This window comes from Hetaerina americana, unplaced genomic scaffold (genome assembly GCF_022747635.1).
Source record: "Hetaerina americana unplaced genomic scaffold, ioHetAmer1.1.p SCAF_5, whole genome shotgun sequence".
Taxonomy (NCBI): Eukaryota; Metazoa; Arthropoda; class Insecta; order Odonata; family Calopterygidae; genus Hetaerina; species Hetaerina americana.
Window position 1 is genome coordinate 8070773 of NW_027287095.1, and position 22814 is coordinate 8093586.

The 22814-nt window shown below is 36.7% G+C and overlaps 1 protein-coding gene across 2 annotated transcripts in view; it reads right to left on the minus strand.

Moving 5' to 3' along the window:
* Mhcl (Myosin heavy chain-like) overlaps positions 1–22814 on the minus strand; it is a 740568-nt gene that overhangs the window by 218127 nt on the left and 499627 nt on the right. The window contains exons 3-12 of one of the 2 annotated variants that reach the window (XM_071592471.1): positions 13424–13669; positions 11735–11917; positions 10624–10834; positions 9551–9693; positions 8157–8345; positions 8046–8060; positions 5379–5523; positions 4545–4842; positions 3167–3359; positions 2003–2318 (exon numbers count right to left, since the gene is read on the minus strand). In XM_071592471.1, coding sequence (XP_071448572.1) covers positions 2003–2318; positions 3167–3359; positions 4545–4842; positions 5379–5523; positions 8046–8060; positions 8157–8345; positions 9551–9693; positions 10624–10834; positions 11735–11917; positions 13424–13669 — 1939 coding nt within the window. The remainder of the gene's footprint in view (positions 1–2002; positions 2319–3166; positions 3360–4544; positions 4843–5378; positions 5524–8045; positions 8061–8156; positions 8346–9550; positions 9694–10623; positions 10835–11734; positions 11918–13423; positions 13670–22814) is intronic. The other variant, XM_071592472.1, reaches the window with a different exon arrangement.

Consider the following 22814-nt stretch of genomic DNA (forward strand, 5'->3'; position numbering starts at 1 on the left):
TCTTAAGAATTAAAAAAAAAAATAAAGATAATCCTGAAAATTATTCAACAGCAACTTAAGCACTGTTTTCGACAAAAATGGAAGTAATTTTACAGAGGAAGAATCATTTGCTTTATTCAGGATTTGAGCCCAGATCCCTTGATCACCAAGCAAATACTTAAGCCAGGTTTTAGATCAGCCAGTGGATAGATTAACTGAATAAAACATACAGTTTTTATATGAGGAATTCAAGTTCAATTTTGAGTTTAATCACATGATATTTGCACTGCATAATTTTTAATTAGAAATAATTTAGGGAACCTGTTAACGAGTCATGTGATGTGCTAATTCACTTTCCCAAAGGCACTTACCATTTGACGAAGAAGGCTACAGAAATCATGAAGTACAAAATGTTCCACTATTTCTGAATTAGTTCTTTCATACTTTCAAAGTTAAAATGAGCATTTCAAGTAATAATTTTCATATTTCAGATGTTCAAACTAAATAACAGTATAAATTAGATAATACAGATGCACCCTAAAAGTGAAATTCATGGTCGTGATCTGGAAAAATTCTTTTGACATCATCCATATTTAGCTATGAACCTGGTCATTCATAAGCACATATTATGCTGCATAAAGTGTTTATAGGGGAGAGAATTATTGTTGTCACATTGATATTTTAACATTGCATCTTATTCCTCTGTAGCTTTATAGTCAATTCCCAATGCTTGGCTCTTTGAAATATTTAACTTAATCTAAATGAATTTCTCATTGCATATTTTGCTGATGAAAAAGTTACTGCTAATGAGGAGAGTCCAGATAAAACAGAATGGAGGAAAACTGCTAAAAGTTTGATTCCAGAGGGTAAGAATGTGTGTTTCATTTTATTCCTATCACATGCAGTTCATGAAAATCATCAAAACTACTGTTTTGTGAAACAATCCAGTGATCCACTAGCCTCTGGTAACGTATTAGAAGATGACTTCATCAATATCCAATAATTATAAGTCAACGATATATCAGTCTGCTGCTATTGAGACCAGTGGAGTTCACCTGGAAAAATCTAAAATTACAGACGCGTCTAACAAGATGACCCAGAAATTAAATAAAAGAAAGGTAAAATTTTGATCACTAGTTCACTCTATACATGTACTTGCCCTTGGCGCACAGACATCAATAATTAAACTAGGCATTCAAATATAATAGAACAAAACAGTTCAAATATCCAATGTAGTGCATGGTTTCTAAGCATGTTTTTCTGAGATGTTGACAATTCTACCATTGAAGGAATTACAATCGAACAAAAAACTAGCAAGATATTAATATCTGTTGAAGGTAACAGTTTTATTTCTGAAAAATGTCTACCTAAATGTTTTAGAATACATTTGTAAACAATGGTATTGTGTCAGCTCTCTACAGGTAATAATACTTATTGAGATCAAGCCTGATTAAACTTTTCTAATTATAAAGAGTAATTGATCATTCTATGCTCCCCATATGTGCCTATGTTGTAGAATATTTTCCTCCATGAGACTTCAAGGAAAAGTGGCAATACACAGAGTAAATCTGCTAAATTAGCCAAAGAAATTAACACAAATGTGTGGAGGTTAACAATGAAAAACCCATTTCATTTGACTGATATCAAACAAATACATAACAACTCCAGGTTAATTGTGCAAACCAATCAATCAGCAATTCTATTATTCTTCATCGTGCATTACCACAGCTCTATGTCAGGTCTGATATTTGTCTCAGTACAAAATAAATAAAATCTGATTTCTTATTTCCACAGGATTAATTCATCATAAAATGAATTAGACTTTTCCATGGTGATTTGGTAACAGTTACACTACATATATACATATGAAACTAAGATAATAACTCAGCATTTCCCATTGATGCACCCAGTATAGGATGCAAGGCATTGAGAGAAGAAATTATCAAAGAATGTTAGCACTAAAAAATATGGACTAATAAATAAAGGCTGAGTTCCAGTAATACAGAGACAAAATAATACATACCTCTATCGCTATGATTTTCAAACAGTCGATGAAGGAATGAGTTGTCATCACTGGTTGCCTGATACAGCACTGCCTCTTCATCCAACAACCACAAGAGGCCAGTGTGGCGCTCAGATTCCCTCAAGTCAGCCTGAGAAGAGCGTATCATGCGAAGGGAGTGGCCAGGAGGAGGTCTGTCCAGGAGGGCAACTATTGGAGCCGGGCTCTGCCACAAAGAGGGGCCGTCGCTGCTCTTCCCTTTGCTACCATCTCCCTTGCGGTGATCCTCTTCCTCCATATCCACCTCCTCATCATCATAAGCAACATCTATGTGCTCCTAATATGGTAAAATAACAAGCAATGACATTAAGAGTCAGCAGACATTGCAAGAGTTGTACTTCTCTTTAAATTTAGATAATTAAATACTAGCCATTTTCAATAACATTAAATACTCATTTCTACCTTGAACCCCTTAAAATTTTAAAATCTTCCAAAACCATTTTATTTACATGAAGAATATTCGCTCCCCAAAAGCCACAATAATGCATTTTTATCACAATGGAAATGCTAAACAGATGAAAGAATAAATGCCAAACTAACAGTTCCATTAATTTTGAAAATTATATACCTTCTTAATTAGAATTTCAAAATCTGGGAGATGAAAGCTATGCATGCCAACACATGAAATCATCACACATGAATACAAGAAAATATTACAATTTAGATTCTGAATTAACTGTGCTGAACAATCTGAAAGTACGTATATCAAACTTAGAAAAACTTTTTCTCAATTGAAGAAGCAATCAATGAACCATTGTTCTAAATCATATTAATATACAGGCAATGCAGTAATGCTAACCAATAAAGAGAAAACTATAATAATAACCTTAAATATTATGGAAAACTAATTTATAAAATTCATGATAAATATTGACTATCAGTCAAATTTGCAATGATTTTTAATTCTCAAAAAAAGGTACAAATATATTATGCAGTACAATTAAAAATGTTGGAATTGTACCATGATTAAAATAAGAAATGAACCTTCTAGAATCTTCCATGCGTAACTCATTAGTAAAAATATTATATTTATTATATCTCCAAGTAAGGACAAAAACCTTTTCCAAAAATATTAATAATTTCAATATGAACCATAAAAATGACACAGATTACTTCCACACCAACCTGCATGTATCTGTCTTTAGGTGCCACCAGTGCTGTCTGATGGAAGAGTAGTTGCAACCGCTCTTGAAGGTAATTGTGACAAAGGTCATGAAATGTTGCCCCTCCCTGCTTAGAGCAAGAAGTTGGGTTCTGGAACCCAGGAGTATCGACTACAAGAAGCGATGACACAGAATGCATCGTTGTGCAGATTGACCTGATGGAGTATAAATTCAAATGTCACCAAACAAGCACATTTGTGGGAAATTGGCAAAAGTGAACACAAGGGGACAACCAAACCTCATTAAGTATACATTAGAATATATGTTTTTTCCGACGATCAAATCCAGATCGACCAGATTCTTTTCAGATCATTGCACTAAAAAAGAAACATGAAATAAAATAACTCACATAAGTTCATAAATGAACTAGAGACCATGGAACAACTTGACCTTATATTCCCTAACTGTTGCAGTGCTCAGTGCATTCACATCATATTGGTTCGAAGGATGAATGCTATTTTTGTACACTATGAATTGTGCAATTCTTAAGAAAATGAGTCCTTTATGATTTGTACCAAACCAAGGATGGTATAATTATAATACTGACTACGTACACATCAGAAAGAGACACACAATTCTACCTCAGAGAGCTGTTACAATCTAGCTTATTAAAAATATTCCTCCACAGCCAACATATTCAAAAATAGATGGAATTCTAGCCTTTTGGAAAATAATTTTGATGATTAAAAAGAATGCCAGTAGACTTGCGCTATGCTGTTTGTGTTTGCTTTGTAAAATGACTTGCTTTATGTTAAATGATGATCCGACAGTTATATTACTGAATCAAATGCCATTGATTAAGCTGTGCCTGAACTGAAATTTCTGTGCCGTTACACTTAATATGGATTTTATAAGGTATTCTATGATCCATTTGCACTGCAATATCCATCATAAATTATCAACAAATATATGAAAGAATCGAATGAAAGAATATATGCAAATCATAATTTATTCCCAAAACTATGTTCATCCAAAAAATTGATGAAGACATTCACATTTTATTTCCATCAATTAGTGAATCACCCTCTGGAATAACAATTTACAAACAATCCATTAACATATTCATATTATAATTACATCTACATGAACTAATTAATAATAATGTCAAATCTGATCTCTCATATTGCCTTTGCTCAAGTATGGAAAGGTATAAATATGGCAATTATTCATCATTAATTTGTCAATCAGCTTGGATCCAAACCTCCCCTATTCCTTGTATTATTTTGCTAAAAATATCATTTCCATTTCAAGGTCTGGCAAAAGAAAAGTCAATTACATATCTTCCCAATTATTAGAGAGCATGAGGCCATTCAAAGGAAGTAAATGTTTGACCTCCTTACCTATTGATCAAGGCAACAACAGCGTTCATGACTTCGCCATACATTCCCACCACAGCCCCCTCCAGTGCCTCCACTCCGCTCATGCCTGTGGACGTGTGGTTCTCGATGGGAGACGGAGTCCGGAAGGAAGAGGATGCAGAGCGGGGCAAGAGTGGCGTCCCTGCACCTCCCGCACCAACTCCTCCCCCATTCAATATGTTGCGCACCAATTCCTCCACTGATGTTCCCAACAAGCGAGCTGCTCTTTGCGCAGCTTGAGGATTGGCAAATTGCCACCTGCCACTCGCACCATTCCCGGCTGCATCAATGTAAAAATATACATTCATGAAGGTTCAGACAAATGTTGAAATGGTGAATTCAAATTCATGTCATAATTTGAGAAAAAGTCAATCCTAATTTTCCAGACTTAATTTCAAAAGTACTTCCAGGAATTCATGAAATGTTTCCATTTCAAATTGGAATGTAATCAAAACATGGGTCCCAATAATCTGTTTGTTAACTTTAAATCTACCTTTGAATTAAATAATAGCATAAGTGAAGATTGCTTTGAGACTTTCCTTCAGAAAAATTTACAGTTCCTCAGCATAGATAACTCATCAAATTACTAGAGTGAAAACTATTGCAAGGCATTAATAAAACACTTAGGTACAAAAAAAATTAAATTAGACATGTAGAACGTGTTTACAAAGAAGAAAAATAGTAAATACAACAAACAAAACCAGTTTTGCAGCTGTACGCATATATGTATACTTTAATAAATATAGAATTGATGAAGATCATTAGCCAAAACTTTGAATTATAATTAAGTAAATTGAAAATGAAGACATTAATTACCTTTGGCAGCCCCAGCAGTTCCTAAGTGATAGATGGCAGCCAGAACAGACCAAATGACCTTTGCTTCCGATTCAGTGAAGTTCAGCAGGGACATTGCAGTGCAAACACGTCCAAAGTCCAAAGCAGCCCTCTGCCGATCCTCATGCTGGTAATGCAATAAATTTAGCATTTAATACAGCTTTACAAGTACAGAGTAGAAGATGTCAATCATGTGGAAATTAAACTAATACCTTATGTAAAAAAAATAATATACGTGTATATTTTTGATTGGTTTGATGCGAGTACAGAAATTGCTGTTCTTGAAACATGCCATTCAGTTCATCTTGAATACTTTGAAATTTTTTGTTGTTGCTATCGAATTTGAATTATGACACTGAATACTTTCGGCCAAGAGACTGTACTGATATTGCCAGTTGTTCACACACTCCTCTAACTGCTATACTCTAACCATTTCAGACTTTGCTGCAAGTCCCGTATATTTGGATAATCGTACAACACTGATAACCGTAACACATAAAAATCTGGTTTTAATATAAAGGGATTCAATTCAAATGAATAAAAATAGTTTTTAAAAATAATTGATTACATTTAGAGGAAACAAATGAACTATCCTTTTTCATTCCTTGCGATAAATTCAAGTTTTCTAGTGATGAGAAAATAAATTCTTTTCCATTTTTATAAGGGTGGAACATTAGCTTTACAAGAATGAAGAACCATCATCAAGTGAGCAGCAAAACGTAAACTGCTTGAAAGCTAAACCAATCACGTAGCCAGGAAAAAAAAAATAATTGGCAAAGAACGAATTTTGACAAAGGCTCCCTGATATGGATTCATATTGGTCATGTAATAATACAGATTGAAATAATGCAGTGTAGAGGGTTAATAACTAATGCATTGCATAGTAAAACAGTAAATGTGCTCGTCTTGCATGAGAATTTGGAATGCTCTGGGCCAATGAATAGGAAAGCATGGATAGAACAAAAAAGTTTAAATTAAAACATTAAATGCTATTGAAAACTTTTAATTTTGCAATCAAAATTGAAAAATTTTGAGAAATCCGAGGTAATTCAAACTTGGATTTTTTTTAAAAGTATATTGAAGATTCAAAGTATTTAAAAATGTTTACGATTGTAATTTTATTAAAATTTTAAGATGACCAGAAGAAAGAATAGCTAGGATAATTGACAATTGACTGCATGTGTATTGAAGTAGTATATTCTAATTGGATCTAACCTGTGTTATTCTATTTATTACCCTACATATGTGAAAAATTAGAAGCCCTAACCTCAAAGGTGTCATGTGCTCTCTATCACTAGGATGTAAATATTTATCGTTTGTTTTGTATAGAGATCAGCAAAAATTGATGGAACTTTGCCACACCATGCATTAAGGACACTCGGAGACATCTATTTGCCTTAAAATATTCATAACTTCATGCCAGCTAATTAACTACTAAAATGAGGCTAGACTGATGAATCATAAGCCTTTTGGTCAAAACAACTGATGGATGGAAGTTGTACTACTTTTATTATTAAGATCATTTTTATTTAATCTTCATGATGCATGAATAAAACGAATGGTAACTATGGTCATATGAATATTATGGGAAGAATCAACCCCAGCCTTACTCTTACAAATGGGCAAAGGATACGGTGAGGGAAATTACAGAGGAAAAAAATTAATAAATAATTGAAATTAAATAAAAATAATTTTTCCATGTTTTATATTTATTTAATTTTAATTATTTATTTATTTTTTCCTCTCTAATTTCCTTCTCCATATCCTTTGCCCACTGGTAAGAGTGCAGCTGGGGTTGATTCTTCCCATAATATTCATGATGCATGAATGAATAACAAACATTCGATGTGATATATTATGAACATTTTTATTACTTACAATTCTTTACTGCAATTCTTTATAGGATTAAAAGTAGAATTGAAAAACTTTATATTTTTCTATTCACAGTACCGATTTATGAGGTAGTGGGAAAGTGTTTATAACATCAACATTAACCCACTATGTTAATGGCTAGGGATTGCATTTCTAGTCGCATTGGCTTCATACCTACACAATCTCCCAATTAAAAATAATTCCAGCTATGACCAAATCTTCAAAATTTATCATGATTGCAAGTACTTCATTTCAGGGAATGCATGTACTTCATTTCAAGCATAAATTGAAGGAAAGTATATTTATAACAGTAGAAACATAACAGTAGAAGATAACAGTAGAAACAAAATTAAATGCAACATCCACAGCCAGCCATCAAAGAACTGACACTTGAAAAGATGGCAAAACACTGCTTATCTAACTCATAGATATCAACTGAAATGCAAAACATCAACAAACATTGAAAGGTGAAGTATAGAAGGTTTGAGGGTTCCCGCTGTCATTATTTCATGATGGATAGTAAAAGACAGAGCTGGATATGCGTTACAAAATAAATTTTAAAAGAGACAATTAAAGCAAACAAATCTAAGGAGATGGCCATAAAGGTTTGGTGATGTTATTAACAAACAGCTGACTTGCTATTTTTGGATATGGTTTGCATCCTTGCCCTTCTGAATGATATTTAAAATCCTAGCAAACCCCCACAGTACATTTGCAAACATCACTACATGGACAACATAAAATTCAAATGGGAATGGTATGATATGTAATACTCACCATTGCATCACTTAGCTATTGAAATGAAAAAAAATGTATTTTCCAAGTATAACCTGAATTTCATTTTAAAATAAGACACTGACATGCAGCATACATGTTATGAGAACTGACCTTAGTCATTGGAGTAATGAATATATTACGCTGATTGAGCATTTGATAATTGTCAGCTCCTGCTTGTCCATCCAGCTGCAACTCCCTTCTCAGCATGCCTTCTGCACCGGCCAGCAGTCGATAGAAGGCATGAAAGGTTAGCTCGCCCTCCGGACGATGTGCAACTCTGGTCTTCTCAGGCAGAAGAACCTGGGGTAATGGAACAAAAGGAAAAATGTGTGTAAAGCATATGCATTTATGCATTGGACTATATAACATTCTCTTAAGAGCAGTGCCGACCAAACTTTTATTCCTCTACTTTTTAGAACAGAGGAACACACAAGTAACACAGGTCAAGGCCAAGATTTCAGCTTAAATTTATGAAGAAAATACTTAACTTCTGTTCCTGAATTCACTAACAGGTAATACTTAATTGTCTGTTAAATACTCATGTCTTTCCCTTTTTATGATAGAAAAATGTTCAATCTGCCAAGCCTCAAATATCAAGCAATCAACTTATGCTTGGTTATATCCTTTCCATATGCCTGAGATATTTTAGAAAGTCGAGTAATAAATACATGTCTGACGTATACTTTGCTGTTATACTTTGGTTTTAATATGGCATGACATTTTATGCATTTTTGACATCACAATAGTGATAATAGACCTTAACATTTACTTACTGGAGATAAGGAATTATCAACAAATTATTATAGCATATCTTCCATATATTCCTCGAAATCTTCATCCAAAGAATGTTAAGGACATCTTTATTTACAAGAGGCAGCATTAGATCACAAACTCAATTATGTTGAAATACACAACTTTAGGTAATTTATTAAACAGTTTGATATGCACAAATTTTTTCCATCGAAATAATATTGGAAATTTAAATAGTTAATTTTCATATGGGATATTGTAAGAGTTTTATTATTGTTGTAAGAGAGAAGTTTTTTGAAATCTTAAAAAGAGCTGCAATGATATCTAATGTCAATATGCAATACACTTACATAAAAAGTCATGGCTTTCAGAATGCACAAAGAATGCTTTTTCAATTTTGTTCCGGCAAGTACCCATCCAAATTTCTTTCAACTTCCACAATTATCCCAGACACTTAAATAATTTTTAATGTAAATTAAAGTGTGTCACTAAGTCATTCCCCGTCAACCCATTACACCCAAGTACTTCCATGCACTCATCACTTGACAACATTTTCAGTAAACATTTAGTCCTTAGGTACACCAGAACTATTCTCTTTTCCAGAAAGGGAAATGAATAACAATAAAGTGATTTCACAAACATAATGATTTAATGAGAAAACAAAAACCTAGAATATTCTTAAGAATTTCGCTAGTATCATCATATCCCTGAAAAAATTACATTAATCACTGTAACATATTAAAATATTTAAATACCTGCACTGATGCTGAGGCAATCTGGCCCGACTGGTCAAAATCAAGGCTAAATATTTCAGTGAATCTGGATGCATTGGAATTCATTGATGTGCGGCAATTTCCAAAGGACTCGAGCAGTGCTGAGATGGCATTGAGTTTCTCAACTAGAAATAGGAGTGCACATTATAATAAATATCAATGGGCATTGGAAAAATGTTTTGCAGAAGAAAACAAATCCAAGAGTAGGAAAGAGTTCAATATTTAAGGGTTTAGAATAAATTGGATTTCACAGTACTCAAACAGAGTTTTACCATTAATACAACTCAGGTTAACTGATTATATGAAAGGAATCATCCATTTGATGGAATTGAGTCCAAATTTGTTAACTTGCAATCTTAATTTAGGACTGAAAATACCTCTAAGAGCAAGTACCTTAATTAGTGGTAAATTATTTTGACTCATGTAAAATTAAGAGAAACCAATGGAATGCATGCTAATACAACTTTCCATTAAATTTTAAATTTATCAACAAAAAAGTACCACAGCAGTGAGAATGAAAACCTTGAAGGTGAAATTATTTGGATAATAGGGAAGGAAATTAATACATTAAAAAATGTGTCATCAGATCCAATTAACAATATTAAGCATCAGATTTACAGTTTTGCAACATTATGGAATTCCACTAAATGTAGGCCTTAAGCATCAATGAATTTGCAAAAATTATGGAAAAAACATTCCGAAGACAATTCTTTCCACATATTAAAAAATGTTCGTAATACCATTCATAAAATGACAGTTGAATTTGCTGAGTGTAAAGATACAACAATGATGATACAGAAATAAGAAAATTGGAGCTTAATCAGAACTGTCAATATTACATGAAACTGTAACATAACAATAAATCAGTCTTCAGAGCAAAAATACTCTCATTAAATAACAACACACAAGTAAGAAACCTTTCACTACACGCATAATTTTTTGAGGAGATCTAGATTTTATTCAAGAATAACTAATTTGTGAGAAAAATAAATTTTTGGCATTCCATTGGTTAAATTCATTTAATTGATTAATAACAATTAATTAGGAAACAATACCTGTTAAAACTTTATTTACAGAACCCGCAGTCAGCACCAGGTAATGGAGAAGATGGCGGAAGTTTGTTGTCTTCCCCGAACCACTTCGACCAGTTAGCACCACTGAATGATCGGATCTGGTTGAAAGCATCCCACGCAAAGCCCCTTGCGCAACGGCATATATATGCGGGGGCATGTCTTCAAGTTTACAGCCCCGGAACATCTGCGCCACCTGTGAAAACATGAAATGGAAATATAAAATGTAGTAAAATGCAGAAAATTAAAGGGGAAAAAAGTAAGTACCAGCAGCAGATTATATGTAATAAGAGAAAATAGCTAAGAACAACATGAACTAGGGTAATGGGAGAGTAACCAACTTTTACATTGGCATATGTCTCATTAGAAATTAATAATACATATATGCTGGGACACTAAAGCTTATGAAAAACCTCAAGCTATTAATTTATTGTAAGAAAGTCTTTGAAATCTTCCCCAGCCTTAAGTAGCGAAGAATTAAATATTAATAAGTTCAAAGGTTAATTTTTCAAGTAATTCTTCAGTCATTAATTCATTTTCATCTTCACATTTAATGTAACATATATTTTATTAGTAAAAACCCACAGCAAAATTTGTCAAATCAAATGCTAATTTGTCAAATGAAAGGGGATCCTCATTGGAATAGTTTCAGGATGGTGCCAATGTGAGGGGAAAGGAAAGAGCTAATGAAACATGATTTCAAATTCAACAAATGGTACTCCACAGTTATTCAGATAAATGAAACTGTCCAACAGGTTTTATAATGATTCATTTTTTCTTTGAGATTTAGACATTTTTAATGTAAGTCTTCGTGGCCACAAGTATATTTTTTTTACTTGAGGATAAACTTAGAATATAATTATGATTAAATTAACTAAAATTGATTTTACTGGGCTTTTATGTACTTTTAATGTTAGCATTTTACTACCCCACTGATTTCTACCTACGAAAATGGTTGCATTGGAGACTTCAACCAAAATATCCTTTTTGATTTAGAATGAGACCAAACCGCTGCAGCTGGTGGAATGGACATCACAGATGAAACCAAATTGAGAAGAAAGAGGCAAGCATCACTTTTCCAGAGTGGGTAACTCACCTTTTCCGAATATATTGCAAGTGGAGCACATGGGTTGATGATGAGGGTGGCGATGGGGGCAGCAGCATGTGTGTGCACCAAGTCGGCTGCATATCGGCTCCTGAGCGCATGGAGGACACTCGCTTCATTGAGGTGCCGCAACGAGGCTATGTCCTCCACCGTATCCTGCTGAGGTGGGTTCGCCTGCATAGAGGGAGGCCACGTGAGTGCATTTTATTTTAGAGAATGGACACTTCATGCATAAATCAGCCGACGCCAATTACAATCACTTTTTATCTTTTCAGGTGGTCTTTTCAGGAAAGACCACCTGAAATTTTTTTTTTCAAGCTTCACTGTGAAATCCATAATTTTAATGAAAGTACGGTGCACTTCTCCACAGAATTTATAGCTTTAAAATTTAATTACTTTAACATTTAATTTCAGTAATTAATTTTTAATAAATTAATAATTTTTTAAGTTACAAATTTCACTTTAATTTATTAATTTAAATTTATGCAGAAAAGTACACCACTCTATCATTTAAAATATGGATTTGCAATACTTCCACAAAGCAAATCCTCACCTTGAAGGTTTATTCATCGTGGCAGTCAAACATTACCAATGACAAAGTTTGACCACATTAAAGATTCATCATCCATTAAAATAATAATAACTTGAATGAAATCCAAGACAAGGTAATACACAAATACTAGTGTATTACAGGTGACTGCATTAAATCGATAATCGTATTACAACAAAACGAAAAGTCAAAAAATACAAAAAGGGATACCATCGTATAACCTTAAAATAAAATGAGTATCTTTTGAACGACAGTGTTGGAAAATATCAATGATATAAATGTAATACAGCGATCACAGTGAAAAAGAAACGAAAGGACATGAGCAAAAAATCAAAGATGCAAGTATACTGTGATAAAATCTATTCAAATTGAATTTGTTGTAGCTCAAGGTTGAAACGAGAAGTGTTTTGCATTAAGTACTGAATTACGAGTATGCACCTATATTCCATCATTTACATGTCAGTAAGTGCTATGCATTCAAAAGTGGATTAATAATGCAAATTTCGGTTAATTACTAAATCTCACGATGCCAATAGTAAATTTACCATGCTTGGCCCAAGTCAAAAGATAACAAGTACCCACACACACACAAAAGGTTGCAGGGGCAATACATTAGAAGGACGCATAAGTACATGGCCCACTCCTACTGGCCACATTAATAGAGTAAATTTGGGGTTTCAGATTAGAGCAAAGTATCCCCAGATGATTTTATTGGCATTTTTTCCAACACTGTAATACTTCCACAAGTTAAGAATGGAGAATTTTTATCCACTCCAATGTATGCATAAAGTGAATGCCTGATACTTTTTTCCACTGTCCATCGTGTCTATTTAATCTTTTTAAAGGTTCATTTCCAATTTACATGAGACAAAAGCTCCGTAAAGAAGTTTGCCAGTTCAGTACCTAATCACAGCATAAAAACTGTCAACTTAAGAATCACAAAAACAAAGACAAAATAGGGCAATATTTTTACAATTTTACATGAAAATTGGATCAGTGAAACGCGATCATTTCCCTCCATTTACTATATTTTCTTCTCATTTACACAGGGCGACATCATTGGATAGGATAAATATTAATATGCCGACCTTGAAGGTTGCGTTGCCCTCCCACCCGGTCGCTTCGCTTACCTTCTCCACGTCCTCCTCATCGACGAGCAGCACCTCTCCGGTGGCCTCCACGAGCACCCGCACCTTTCCCTCCGGCACCGAGCCCTCGCCGTCGCTGCCGTCGGACGAGGCGTTGGCTGCCGACGAGGAGCGGCGGTCGGACGCCGAGAGGCGGCGAACGGCGGTGAAGCCGGCGCGGTGCACCAGCCACGCCCTCTCCGCCTCCAGCCATGCCCGCTCCCGCTCGCACTGCTCCTCCGACCGGGCCTGCAGACGCCAAAGAAAACACGACTCTTAGCAATCACTCCAGACATTCAAATAAACATGCTCGTCTTAGCATTACACTTCGCGTCAGCGTTCAACTCCAATGGTTTGGACGTCTAAAGGTCGTCTAAATAACGATTAAGGAAATCCAAAAGAGATTCGATGACTTCACGGTCAATGGTTAGGACGTCTGCGAAGTCCAAAAAAAAGCAACCAAGTGTAATTTGCTTCATTTCCCAAGAGAATTTAGAGCAGATCTCTCTTCCAAATATGTCAAAAACATACTATCGGCTCCAACATGCTATGGTAGGATGAATCTAGTTGCCATCGACATCACAGCGAGGATATTTTGCTAGACGAACTAGTTCAGACCCATGACATTCGCGCTTCATAAACTTGCTACTAACAATAACTGGTGAAGTGAAGTGCATCTAGCCGTAGGAATGAATGTCACGAAACAAAGCGTCAATACTGAAACATGCTGAGGTTGGATCATATTCATACATATTAAGCATTCCCACAGCAACAATCAAGCATTATCCCAAGGTTCCCTTATGCCCCCGGAACATGCGTCCACACTAAGGCTTCGTATCATAAATTACGGTCTACGCAGTGCGCGACGTCATAGTTAGCCTAAGGGTATATTGATATTTTTTACGTTGTACCTTGTTGCATTATAAAATTGTTAACCTGATATTTTTATTGAAGTGATGACTCAATTCAATTGATAATCCAACAGATCTAATAATTTTACCTATTTGACAATATTAATAAGACGATACGCCACAGTTGGACAAACGGTATGCTGGAATAGTTATTGTTGCATATTAATGCCATATACTTATGTACATTGTATGCCAGCCCCGACGTCTTCGCCAGCTAACCCTGAGGTCACGGACTAGATTCGCGATGAGGAGGGTTTCCTTCCCATTAGGTCTTGGTTGTTTACAATTGCCCTTGTTATTTCATGCTTATAACCCGATGTTGTTAATTCAAAACTTGACTGTTTACGAATCATTGCCACATTAATACCATTATTAGTCTGGCACTACCGTAAAGTGGTTCAGATCACTCGACTCAGTCGACTTTAACCATTTTAACAATTTAATAATAATAGTAATAACAGCCGTTAGACCTCCTGTGGCGTCGTGCTCAACGTTGGTCATGCTTGGTGAAACAGGTCTTTCGCCCCGACGTGGGCGAGGCGGAAGCGTGAGAGGAGGGCGGGCGGCGCGAGATTCCTCGCAAGGCAAGCGAGTCCGCCCCGCCCCTTCCGGCGACCCTCGCCCCCGCCTCCTTCCTCGAGGTTAGGACCGCGGAACCGCCTCGCGACGTGTGGGGTATCCGACGATGCGGGCGTCGGGGATGAGGGACCAGGGTATTCGGGGATTGGGGGGGGGGGGCAGAAAGCGAGTCTCTTTCGAAGAGGGTCGGCAGCCGCTGGGAGGGAGGCAGTGGACCCCGGGGGAGTGATTGAGAGGCCGGCGGATGCTCGAAAGGCGCCCGGGGGGGACAAGGGGTACTCGGCCCGGCTCCTCGCTCGCGAAAAGAAGGCGACACTGCACCCGCGGTGTTAGTCAATGGTTTAGGTTGGGTCATCAAAGGGCTCGGTACTATTCACTGCCGCAACTTCTAAGTCACAATACTAAGAGGAAATTAAACGCCCTTAAAGCATCATGTTACTTATTACGTTATTAACTTACTTACTACCTCCCCTAATTCCATCCAAAATGCCCAATCTCTTCCTCCGTATCCATCGCTTTCCCAACATTCCTCCCTATATACGAGTGCATAGGTTGCATATTACAAGATTCAGCATCCCAGAACCCTTCACCATTTCCTCCATCCACTTGTGCCTTCAAATTTCTACCAACAACATTCTCGTGTCCCCCCTAACCCTTCTCCGTTTTTTCCTTTCTGCCCATTATGTTTCTTCCTTTATTCCCATTTCTCTCTCTGTTCTATTTCTTTCATAATTATCTTTCAAGATAGGCAAGGCAACAAAATTATTCGCCGGTCTTATATTAGGTTATTTCGGGCAAATTACTCCGCTTTACTGATTTATTCCATGGTAACCTATCCATGCACACTTCTTTCCCACCTGTCACGTTGATACGCACATTGTTTCATAAATGCTCTTTTTGTCCCTGATATTTGTGATATTCTTAAAGAGAGAGTTTAGAGCCTCTTTGACCATTATTCTCACCAATGACTTTCTCGTTCTATCCCTTCCAACAAGTCACTTGTATATTCTATTGTTTCAGGCTTCACTTCGTGGAAGTAATTGATATCCATTATTGAAATAGAAAGAAAGACTCGTACTTTTCCACAGATTTTATTATACGGCACGACTCGTTTCACCGACTTGCGGCATCATCAGGTACAAATTTGCAAAACAGACAGAGCAAGCATATATACCCTCAGGACAGAGTGGGGGCGGGGAGGGTTGGAAGGATTTGAGGGGGGTGGGGGCTCGCAGGTGCGTTGATGGATTGTTTTGACCCTTTCCAGGCTAATTTCTCGGAGAGGAGTGGGGAGGGGTATGGGAATAATTGCTCATTACAAAGTGTCGTGTTGGGGTTCACCAAGTGCCTTCTAATCTCTAATTGCTCGAGAGCGTCCATTTTTAATCCTTTTGGGAGTGTGTGTAATATCTCTGGGACAAAGTCACTGTTGTGGTTGAATTCTAGTAAATGCTTGGCGAAGAGAGAGTTGTTATTCTGATTTTTGTGACACCTAGCGAGTTCCTTGACTCGTAACTTGATATTCCTGCCGGTCTGACCGACATAAACGCTGTTGCAATCCTCGCATTTCAGTTTATAAATGCCTGATTTGAGAAGGCTATCCTGGGTGTCTTTTCCATTGGCTAGAAGTTTGGAGAGGGTTATGGGTGAGTAGAAGGCTGCTTTGAGTGAGGTGGGTAGGCAGTTGGAAATCCTATATGAAAGATCTCCCAGAAACGGGATCGAGCACCACTTAAAATCTTTAGATACTGCGGGCTGAGATACGAAAATGCTTTTTATGGCCATTGCTTTTTGTTTTTTCCGTAGTAATGTGTCAACTAGTTTGGGGTTGAAACCATTGTTGGTAGCTATATTAGTGATATTCACGAGTTCAATTTTGAAGTTTTTGGGGGAAAGGGGGATGTGTAGGAGGCGGTGGATCATGGAGTGGAGGGCTGCGTGTTTGTGAGAAAAGTGGTGTGCGGAATCATTAGAAATTATATGGTCTGTATATGTGGGTTTCCTATAAATTGCAAATTCGTGTCTATTATCCCTAATTGTGATTGTCAAGTCGAGGAAGTTGATGGTGCCGTTGACGTCTTTTTCCATGGAGAAGGAGATATTCCGATGAAGAGTGTTTAGGAAATTAAGGAAGGAGTCTAACTGTCGGTTGGTTCCGGTCCATAGGCATAGTATATCGTCCACGTAACGAAACCAATAGCCCACGTTTTTGTTATGCTGATTGTCAGCATTAAAAAGATGTTCTTCTACAGAATTGAGGAAGACTTCGGCTAGGAAGGGGGACAGTGGGGAACCCATAGCTAACCCATCCGTTTGGCTGTAAAGGGTGTGGTTGAAACTAAAATAATTCTGGTTAACTGTCATTTTGATGAGGGGGACCAATTCGTCTGAGATATTTTGGGCAATGGTGGAATCCTTGAGTAGTTCTTCCACCCTAAGCAAAGGGTGGAAGCTTTTACTAGAATTCAACCACAGCAGTGACTTTGTCCCAGAGATATTACACACACTCCCAAAAGGATTAAAAATGGACGCTCTCGAGCAATTAGAGATTAGAAGGCACTTGGTGAACCCCAACACGACACTTTGTAATGAGCAATTATTCCCATACCCCTCCCCACTCCTCTCCGAGAAATTAGCCTGGAAAGGGTCAAAACAATCCATCAACGCACCTGCGAGCCCCCACCCCCCTCAAATCCTTCCAACCCTCCCCGCCCCCACTCTGTCCTGAGGGTATATATGCTTGCTCTGTCTGTTTTGCAAATTTGTACCTGATGATGCCGCAAGTCGGTGAAACGCGTCGTGCCGTATAATAAAATCTGTGGAAAAGTACGAGTCTTTCTTTCTATTTCAATAATGGAAGTCACTTGTACACTATTCCCTCCCTATACTATATGTTTCCTGATTTGACTCAATAGTCTTCCCAGCATCGCCAAACCCGCGTAGCACGCTTCTTTCACACTTGCCAATTACCAGTGCATCAATTAAACACCCAATTTCAATACCCATTCATTTTCCATCATGCTTTCTCTCCCAATTTCACCACAAAACACATCTCAAAGGCGCCATCTCATCCACCGCATTTAGTCGACATTCATTTATGCGGGATTAGAGCACAATTTTACACCAAGTCATCTGAGGCTAACAGTTTTTCGAAACATCTCTAACGAGGTCAAAAAACCTAAGAAGTAATTGAATTTTAGCTTCGCCGTTTGCACTTACTTTGCAGTCATCCTTCCTATTCTCCTTGTCACAATACAACTACCTTCGTTGAAGAGGCATTTCCTCTCAAAAAAATTATTGACAAGGTAAAATTAAAAAACTTAGCGGGTGAAAACATTATCTAAATGACTTTATAGCATGTCTGAGTAACAATTAAAATTGAAAGAGATGCACCGCAAACAACACCACCCATAAATGTGTGTTACTTGTATATTAACCATACTGAGGCGTAGTGAGAGCAACAGCCATGTACCAATGGACATTGGAATTCTCTTTCAAAGCACATCAATGTACATGAATGCAAACCATTGAAAATGAATTAAACCAATGAAAAATCCGATATTTATTTATAAAAGAGCGCAAAATTTATAGTCGGACAGCTATTGCGAAACGCATGCCGCTCCACATACAACATTTGCAGAGGATTGTTTCATTAACTTTCGTTGATACTCGCAGTTGCTTCCTCTAAATTGCAAGCGCCATGCTTTCGCGATGCTTTTATAATTGAGGGATACCGACGAATTTTGAAAAGCGATCTTATTTCATCTCGTTACTACAAACATATCGATGGTGCTACTGAAATGCTCATGGCAAAACAGCGATATTCCACGGGCGGGTGTGCTCTTTGGAACAATAATGATGGTAACACAGTAGATTTTATCCCTTTAAAAAAAGGAGGGGTTTCAGATGGAGTTGAAAAGACTAGGCAATTACATACATGACCACTGCCAGGTGGAAATAAAATTGGGGGTGGGGGGAGAGCGAGAGACAAAGGGAAACTCCCGCATGAATCAATACTTCTACCTTCTCCATTCTCTCCTCCCAGGGATGTTATTTTCTTCCAGCATATACTCTTGGTAGGTCTAAATCATTGGGTTAACAAGACAAATCACAGTGTATCTGAAATGTATCAGGGCAAAGAAAATAGAAGGGCGAGGGCATGACCCGTGGTGTCCCCTCCTACACCCATGTCTGCACCTGTAATTATACGGGGAAACTACCAAGGAGTCGACTCTGAGGATTCGAAATTTGAAATAAAAACCACTTACTAAACATCAATTCCAATATATGTAACTCTAATTTGAACGACTTAAGTACCTCAACGAATTTAGTTCTAAGTAGATGAACCGGTTTTTTAATTAATGAAATGAGGTTTAGCACAAAGAGGAGGAGGGAGATGATAACAAGGACACCCTCTGTGGTCCTTGGCATCAATAAATAAAGATGTAAAGAAAAGATAGTAGGAGTTTTGATATGAAGCGTAGCTTCCTATGGCTCGGAAACTTGGCCGCCGGAGAAAAAAGAGAAAGATGGAAAAAGTGTTGAGGAGGGAAAGGAAAACAAACAAATAAGTGCTTGGCATGGAATGATAAGAGAGGAGGTTGTTGAGAAAAACAAAATAAAGCCAAGAAAAAGTGGAGTCAGTGCATACTGAGCGTTGAAAATTGAACGCTGAAAACAGTTACGTACAAAGGTTGGTTAGCAAGGGAAATGGAGGCAAGGACAAGGCACGTAGGACGGAATAAAGGCGGATAGGAAGTACAGGCCTTATTCAAGTGAATGCCTTATTCTAGTGTTTACGTCAGCGGTAACAGATATAACATAGTATCTACAGGCCACCACTAGTTTGTGCGGCAGGGGGTGACAACACACCAGACTATTTTAGACCCAAAATACTTTTTCCCCAAGCGAGAACACACAACGTTATTCTGCTCCTGAGTATTTAATTGAGTATAAACTTTCTATTTCGGTATTCTTGATGCAGTAGGCGTTCGGCAGGGAAGGGCTAAGGATATGGACAGGGAAATTAGTACGGGAAAAAAACAATTAATTAAAATTAAATAAAACTAAAAATATTTTTTAAATTTTTTATATTTATTTAATTTTCATTACTTATTTTTTCCTCTCTAATTTCCCTCTCCATATCCTTTGCACACTTGTAAGAGTGCAGCTGGCATTGATTCTTCCCATATTATCCATGATGCATGAATGAATAACAAACATTTGATATGATATATTATGAATACTTTTGATACTTACAATTATTTACTGCAATTATTTATAGCATTAAAAGTAGAATTGAAAAACTTTACATTTTTCTATTCACAGTGCTGATTTATGAGGAAGTGGGAGTTAATGGTTAGGGATTGCATTTCTAGTTGCATTGGCTTCACACGCACACAATCTCCCAATTAAAAATTATCCTGGAGTCTAAACTTTCTATTATCGGTATTCTTGATGCAGTAGGCGTTCGGCAGGGAAGTGCTTTAATTCCAAAAATTCATCACTACTCACTTCCTTAAGTTTAATTCTAACGGTATTTAGTTCACTTTCGGGGGTTGTGAAGTGTAACACTGGTTATTCCCTGGGCCCATCAAATTCTACCGCCACCGATAGGCGAACACTAGGAGCTGCAAATAATCTAACTGCAAAAGAAATAAGCAAAATGGCCATTGTAAGTAGTCATCTCATCAATTTTGAATTGTGTCACGCAAGAATTAATCATTCCTCCGAAATTGCAGCTTGCGATTAACAAAAGAAACTTTTGAATCACCAATATGACTGATGACGGGTTCAGACAGATATCATAAGATGAATAAGGAAGACCATGGGACCGTCATCATCGAAACAACATATTCAGGCACAAAAAAGAAAAAAGTATGAATAGGAAGGAAGCATTAAAGCTAATCATAAGGCGGAGATGGAATTAATTATCTTCCAACCTCAATTAATACGAAGATTGCCGTCTATTGAATATTACATTCCAAATAACATCACTCTCATTTGGCGAATAAGAGTTTATTATCTCCGAAACTGCGACACAATGAAGGTCATCGCGGTAATACAATCATCAATGATTTAATTCGGCGAGGGGTGACCCGAGAGCATTTGCCCATTGCCACTCGTCTTCAATAGGACAGTTGACATCAAATAAGGAAGCTGCCAACAAACCTCCTCGTGAACCAATTGTAACGCCGGAGAGTGCGGCAAACGAACGTTAAATGTATCGATTGCCTGTGTTCATTCAGCACGAATGCAGGGGACTGACGGGATGCACATTGAATCACGTGAAATTAGATCCGTTAAACCAATTTCGAGCTAATGCGCCAACCGCACATTTAACGCTGGCCGTTACTTAAGCGCTAATAGCTTGCCCTTTGATTTATCTGCTGAAGTTCTTTCTGTATCCATTTGTTCTACCAATAATTAGGAACTTATCATGCGTCAAGAATAAGCTCTGATGGGGAAAATTCGTACAATTTCATGGAACAATATAATGCTCGCCGAAAATTATTGATGGGATTCAAGGAATAAATAAATTCGTCTAAACAAGAGGTCAGAGTTTACAACACAAAAGAAATTGCAGTGCAGTCTTACAGTGCAAAGACAATGAAAGTTTGATATTTAAAAAAAACTGCATGAGTTTGAATTGAAGAGCACATTATATACTCATGAAAATTTGTATTAGAAAATTAATTTTTTCTGAGAGTCAATTTCAAAACTGGCGCAGGTGAACCATTCGCAAATTACTGTTGCGCCACTTTCTGCGACCGGAAAGTGAACGATAAATGACTGAACGCCTTAAAGAAATTAGTTTGCAAGCTTTGAAAGAGTGGAAATTAGTAGGAGCAATTTTCCTGACGATAATGATCTGGGATGTGATGGGCTCTTACAATTAGAGGTAAGAAGCGTAAGCAAATTGCAATGGGCTGAACATCGCGCGACTCTAATCGCACCGATTAAGCAGTATGATAGCAAGCTCCGTAATGGCATGGTATCCCCTTACCAATGGATCGTTTTTCTGATGCTGCATATTAACACTCTTACCTTCTAATCTTCTCTACTTTGCGGCCGATTCTACTTCTTTCCGAATATCCACCGTGTCCAGTTATTATGGCACTCACGGTGCACATGTGCTTATGCGAAATATTAACCCGGAAGGCGAAGAGATTGCTGTTCGTAGCTATTGGTATGTGAATTAGTATGCGAATAATTGGGGTCAATGACTTAAAAATCACCTTTTTTCCAAGTTATTGAGTCAAAATAAAACTTTTCAATAATAAATTGTGAAATATGACGTCTCTTCATGCACGAGTATAAAGTTTTAATATTGTACACGTAAAAATATAAATTTTTCTCAATAAAAAATTGCTTTATCAATATACAACGTAATTAAAAAATACTGCTGCGGTCACAAACATTAATTTATCTAATTTGATCATTATTGCAATACAGTTTTATATAGTACAACATAATATGATCATTGTTGCAGTCCAATTTTATATACAAAATTCGATTGTTTGCTATTTTTCTTCAAAAGGGAAATCTTAAAAAAATAATTCGAGAACATCGAATTTCACGGCAGAAGTTTACCGAAAATATTATGCACTTTTAAAATTTTAAACTTTCATAGAAATAATCAGATACAATCGAATTTTTCAACAGCTGTTTCCAATGTAAGAAGCGTCAGCCCAGTTCTTGGCAAAAATCATTAAATTCGTTCGTAAATGATATAATGAAAAAAGAATGTGACAGTTTAATTCTCTCTTCATCAAAGTAAATGAATTAAAATTTAATTATGAGTGAAAAATGTGCTGCAGCTTGTTTTTCAAAAAAGAATTAAAAAAATAACTTTTTTCCATCTCAGAAATTTCCATATATTCGTTCATCCAAATCCAGAAATA